Genomic DNA, 6,000 nt, shown 5'->3' with positions numbered 1-6,000 from the left:
GGGGGGGGGGGGGGGGGAAGGCATATAATTGTAAGGTGGGATAGAAGAATCTGGAAGGGGATGTTTAAGTAATGGATTCATTTGGTCACATGAAAAAGAGAATAATGGTATGAGATATTCTTTTTGAATTACGTATTTTGATTATTCCCTCAGATCGATGCGTATAAAATATTGTATACAAGAATCCACAAAAAGGAAAATTGTATCGCACCCTCTAATTTTGCTAATCACATAATTGCAGTAATTGGGAATCAATCAGGTGCCATTTCAAATTTTACTATATAATTTACCATATTTTCATTCTTAATGTTATCATATGCAAATGTATATCGTGGCCTTTCATGAAAATTATAGAAGCATCATAGAGACTCTAGATTTATCGTGACCTTTCAAGAGCTTGAGTATTGCCCTGTTTTCTCTTGCATATTCTTCTTCTTGTTAAGGTTCTGTTTTTTGTTCCCATTCACTTATTTGCTTCTCTTTTCTGTTTTCCAATAATTACTATCCACCCTAGGTGGTTTTGTAAAATGAAAAACAAATATAAAGATGCATGGGGAACAAACTTTACCATTTTCTGAATTCTAACATCTCAAACAGTATCAAAAAGCTTAATAATTTATCATTAGTTCCATGTATTAAACAAAATAAAACAAGCACCTAATTAGGGGAGCGTCCTGTCTGTAGTTTTAGGACTTGCCGAATGATAAGGATTTTTAAGATTTTTCTTCACGACTTCAATTTATTATAGATGGACTAATTCACTCTCTTAAAAGTATTGGCTTTACAAAGCAAGGAAGTAGGAAATCAGTATGCACTGTCCAATGGGTGTCATGCAGAGACACAAAAGTTTGAAGCCAGTTAGAGATTTTGAACTTCAACTCTTGAAGGCATGGTTTTGCCTTATAAGCTTGTAAATCAGATGTTGCATTGTTTGTTTAAAAAAGGCTAGATGGAACTTCCAATGCAGTTCACATTTTTTAGGTGCTTTATTGTCACCTGTCAGCTATGTCTAGAATCTGTAGATTACAAGCAGTTAATTCTAATTCAAATCCTTTACTGATTTTCTCCTTTTGTGTGCTAATTTAGTTCACCCCTTGCTCGAATGAATGCACTGCTTTATGCAACATGCTTTGCTGACTCATCGAGGTAATACTTGTATGATTTTTAAGTAGTTGAGCTGTTTGAAATTGTGCCTTCATATCATCTCACAGAAACTTGCTTGCAAATCTGCTTGCAGTTTGGATGATGTGGCGTTAGCATATGGCAAACTTATCCAGCATCTAGCAGTATTTAAAGGATACAAAGGTTTGCACAAATATCTGAATACTTATTAAATATTCTTGAATTGACATAGCTATGCTTACATATATTTGTAGGCTCATTGCATTATAGTGGTGCTATACTTCAGCTAGTTGCTGATGCTTTGTTCATGTTAGAATAGTAATAGGTATATATTATTCTACTTATAATAGGAATAAGAATAGTAATAGTAATAATAGTATATAGTGTCCTACTTAGAAAAGGATTGTATTGTAGTGTCCTAGTTGGAACTATTGTAGTGTCTATAAATAGGGTCTTTCTATAATAATGTAGAAACGACAATTCAACAATATTTTTCTCCTATATTTCTCATATGGTATCAAAGCCTCTATGAGCTTGGTAGAAAATCAAAGAATTTCCACTGCCGGTGGGTGGCTATTACCCATATATGCTGCCTGTCTGGCCAATGATTATGTTAGCAAAAGTTGGGTCACCGTGCATCTTTCCGGTGACTACTTTCTCATATGTAATTTGTGTAGCATCGTGCCATCCTTCCGGTGACTACCTTTTTTTTCATATTTGATTTGCGTAGCACCGTGCATCTCTTTGGACTACTTTTCATATTTAATTTGCGTAGTACTGTGGATTTTTTTCGAACTACTTTCTCATATCTGAGTTGCATAGCATCGTATATCTTTTTGGTGACTCCTCTGATTTGATTTGTGTAGTTCTGTTCGATTTCCGGTGACTCCTAAATCTGATTTGCGTAGGGTTGTGCCATCATTCCGACCCTACCCATATAATTTCTCTCTTTTCAGTAGGGTCATGCCATCATTCCGACCCTACCCATATTATTTTTCTTTTACAATAGGGTCGTGCCGTTAATCTGACCTTTCCTTTATAATTTCTGTTTTCCAGTTGGGTCGTACCATCATTCTGACCCTACCCATATAATTTTATTTTTTAGATTGTGACCAATTTCAGTCATGAAATCTAATACTTCGGCATATGAGCATGTTCCGACCAGTTTTTCGGTGACTTTCTTGTTTAATATCGACTCTTCTATTGATTCCAACATGATCCATATACTTTATACTAGATTTTGAGTACTTTCCGGCGACTGTTGCATTGTGAAGAAGTCTATATGGAGCAACCACCTAAATTTGTTGCTCAGGCGGAGTTTAGTAGCCTTGTATGTCTATTGTGTAAGTCACTTTCTGGTTTGAAACAGTCTTTGCAAGCTTGGTTTGGGAAGTTCAACACTGTAATTTTATCACTCTGTGTTTTATCGGCATTATGCATCAAATTCAGTAGTTCATGAGAAGACCAAACATATTGAGATTGACTGACATTATGCATCAAATCCAGTATTTCATGAGAAGACTAAGCACGTTGAGATTGACTGTCAATTTTGTGAAGTCGAGTGATCAACTTGCATATATCGCACCAAGCCCCTCATTGGTCCTCGATTAATTATATTTGTAACAAGCTAGGTACATATGATTTGTATGCACTAGCTTGAGGGGGAGTGTTAGAATAGTAATAGGTATATACAATCCTACTTAGAATCGGAATAAGAATAGTAGATAGTGACCTACTTAGAAAAGATTGTATTGTAGTGTCCTAGTTGGAAAAGGTGTCTATTGTAGTGTCTATAAATAAGGTCTTTCAGTAATAATACAGAAACAACAATTCAATAATAGTTTTCTCCTATATTTCTCATAGTTCACTTGATTCTTTTTTTTTAATTCATGGATCATGGATGTATATCATTTTTTTTATCACACCCATAAGGTAAACACACCTCTTTAGGTAGTGCTTGCTTTTACACATAATTGCCATATGGTAACAGTACTGTTTTTAACTCTGCAATTCTTCTGTAGCCCTAAGTGCCTACCAAGAGAATGGATCTTAGGCCCAATGAAACTCCAAATGTTAGTTCACTAGGTGAGGATGGCCCAAGATCAAATAAGAAGACAACAGCTTATTCCTTCAACAAATTTGGGACACTCTAACACACCCTCCCCCCTGCATGCTCAGAACTAGACAGGTGGATCAGGAACAACATAATATAGGAGCCCAACCAAGAACAGGGATGGATTTGAATCTGATAGCATGTTAAAAAAATAGTCCTTGAGCCTAACTAGACCCGAAAAGTTAGCTCGTGCGGTGAAAATTGCCTAAAATCATTGAAGAGACATGGTAAAAAGTTGTAGGAACTTGAGCCTATTCCCTCAACCAATGTGGGAGACAGATCTTTCAAGACTTACCAAGAAACTTGCTAAAGCTGAAGACAGCCATATGAAATACAGGTCCACTCGTGTAAAAAATGGTGTTTTGACAGAAATGCAGGCAGAACTGGCAAGCTTTTTTTTTTTTTGTCTTTCTAGAGGCGGATAACATTCATGTGTAATTTGGTCCGAAGAAGGATAGAAGTACGCCGAGTGGAATTATGATTGTGATAGGTAATGAGTTGTGACCAAAGTGTTCTCAGGTAAATACTAGGCCACCTCATTTAGATCACGTACATTAAGCATTTCTGGCAGTAGTGCAGGAATAATTCAGAACTAATTAGCTTTTTCTTGTAGAGAAAAATAACATTGCTGTGTAATCCTGGTCGAGGGAAAAGAACTGATGGACTTTAAATAGGATCATTATAGGTTACTGAGTTATGTCCAAAGTGTTCTCAGGCGAATTCTGATCAATCTCATGCCCTGGAAGGGATCCGTAATTGTTCAGTCTTAAACTGGGCTTTAGTGTACTGTGCCTAAAACTGTATGTAATCCCTCAGACTTCATTGATACATATGCAAGAGTAGGAAAGCCAGATCTATTTCCTTCCTTTCTTCTGTTAAAAAAACATATCCTTTATTCTCCTACATACCTTGGAAAAAAAAGGAAAGCGAAAAGGAAAAATGAATTTATACTATAGTTTTTATTTATTTTAGTTTTTTTTTACATATACTCAATAATGACTGCTTATGTATGTACCTTCAGAAGCTTTTGCTGCTCTGAAACTCGCAGAGGAGAAGTTTGTATCGCTTTCAAAGTCACAAACTCAGCTTGTAAAATTACAATTGCTCCATGATCATGCTTTACATACGTAAGGCGACATCTCCAGTATTTACTTGGTTTTATACTTCTTTTTCCTTGTCTGATTGGATGTAGTTGCCATTCAGGGGAAATTTAAAATTAGCACAACAGTTGTGTGATGAGCTTGGTGTTTTAGCCTCTTCAGTAACTGGCGTAGACATAGAGATAAAGGTTGAAGCTAGCCTCCGCCATGCTCGAATACTGATTGCAGCAAACCAATTTAGCCAGGTAGCCTGCTTTCCTTTTATTAAACCTCTTTCTAGGTGACTCAATAATAAAGTAGATAAAGTGATGATGTTCCGAGTTCTACATGACCTGCTAATTTTTTTGGTCGTTCTATTTCTAGTTTTTGAACTTTGTACCAAAGGATATGATGTGATAATGTAATTAATTGGATTTTCGTGCTCATTCCCTATCATTTTTAATCAATAGAAGAATGTGCCCTCTTGCTCCAAAAAGATGGTAGATAAATAATGAAAAGGAATACAGTCAAATACATCCTAAACTGGTGATGCTTCAATACGCCCGTGATAGAAAATTGGATACTTGAGTTCACTTTATGTTTGCTCGTTGGTCAGGAAATGATTTCGGTTGTCTATCTATCTGACTTAAAGGCTTTGACTGTTGTTCTATGTGAATCATTATATGGACGTGCTGATGATAATATATTTTCGTTAGTTCATTGCCGTTATGCATGTAGGTCATTTTCATTGCTCTCAACTCCTTCAAATTTCGTGAAAATTGGCATGTTTTTCTGGGCGGGGCATTTCTTTTTCTTGTGAAAATCATGAGGCCATGGTCTAGTTAAGGTGGCTGGACCAGCAAGTCTGGTGTTGGTTCTTAAGTCGAGTAATATTTGATCTTGGCTTGATTTAGTGCATTGTTTCTGGTATTGCAGTTCCTATAAAATGGGCACCGCCCTACCTTTGAGTGCGGAATCCCTCTTCACTCTTCTATTTATTGTCTTTGGGGATAAGAAGCACCATAAGCATGCATTCCATGTATGAGTAGTTCGCTTGCAGATTTGCTTGTGCCTGTGATGCCAAGGATTATAAGACATCCACTCTACTCTCTGATTTTGCAGCCAATGTGGTGATGATGACCATTCTGTGGGACTATTCTGAATGAGTTGTTACTTGTTACCTTAAGATAGTTGAACATCAAAAAAAGATTCTGCTTTGCTTTTGGCTTTGGCTTCAGTTTCAAAAAGAGATATTTGAACATCAAATTTGTTCACAAGTCCACTTCGAATCTTTTTACCCCAAATTCTCACAATATTTTGTTTCTTGTACATCTAATAACCTGATATTGTGGTTTGCTGTGGAAAGTACTTATCATTATCTTCTATTTCCTAAGCTATAGGTAATTATTTGATCTAATTTATGCAGTCCAAAGACAATAAGCATATAAAGAATTTCTTAATTTCCTTCTTATTGATGTGATTTTCCCAGGCAGCAGCTGTTGCACACTCTCTCTTCTCTATGTGCTACAAATTCAGTTTACAAGTCGAGAATGCCACTGTTCTTCTTTTAATTGCAGAGATACACAAGGTAGTGATTTGCTGTTATGTTAGATAAGTCAGAGTTGAATCAGTATTTTTATCACAAGTACTTTCTTATACAAGGTATCACCTTGTCAGAAGAAATGG

General features: G+C 36.2%; 2 protein-coding genes across 2 annotated transcripts in view; one reads left to right on the top strand and one right to left on the bottom strand.

Moving 5' to 3' along the window:
- Positions 1-6,000, bottom strand: part of LOC125842528 (endoribonuclease Dicer homolog 3a) — a 384,270-nt gene that overhangs the window by 72,348 nt on the left and 305,922 nt on the right. The window lies entirely within an intron of this gene.
- Positions 1-6,000, top strand: part of LOC125842530 (anaphase-promoting complex subunit 5) — a 29,602-nt gene that overhangs the window by 18,180 nt on the left and 5,422 nt on the right. The window contains exons 13-17 of the mRNA XM_049521836.1: positions 1,087-1,146; positions 1,238-1,305; positions 4,257-4,362; positions 4,439-4,580; positions 5,804-5,902. Coding sequence (XP_049377793.1) covers positions 1,087-1,146; positions 1,238-1,305; positions 4,257-4,362; positions 4,439-4,580; positions 5,804-5,902 — 475 coding nt within the window. The remainder of the gene's footprint in view (positions 1-1,086; positions 1,147-1,237; positions 1,306-4,256; positions 4,363-4,438; positions 4,581-5,803; positions 5,903-6,000) is intronic.

This window comes from Solanum stenotomum, chromosome 10 (genome assembly GCF_019186545.1).
Source record: "Solanum stenotomum isolate F172 chromosome 10, ASM1918654v1, whole genome shotgun sequence".
Classification (NCBI taxonomy): domain Eukaryota; kingdom Viridiplantae; phylum Streptophyta; class Magnoliopsida; order Solanales; family Solanaceae; genus Solanum; species Solanum stenotomum.
The sequence above is the reverse complement of the archived record's forward strand: the minus strand, read 5'-3'. Positions and strand labels throughout refer to the sequence as shown.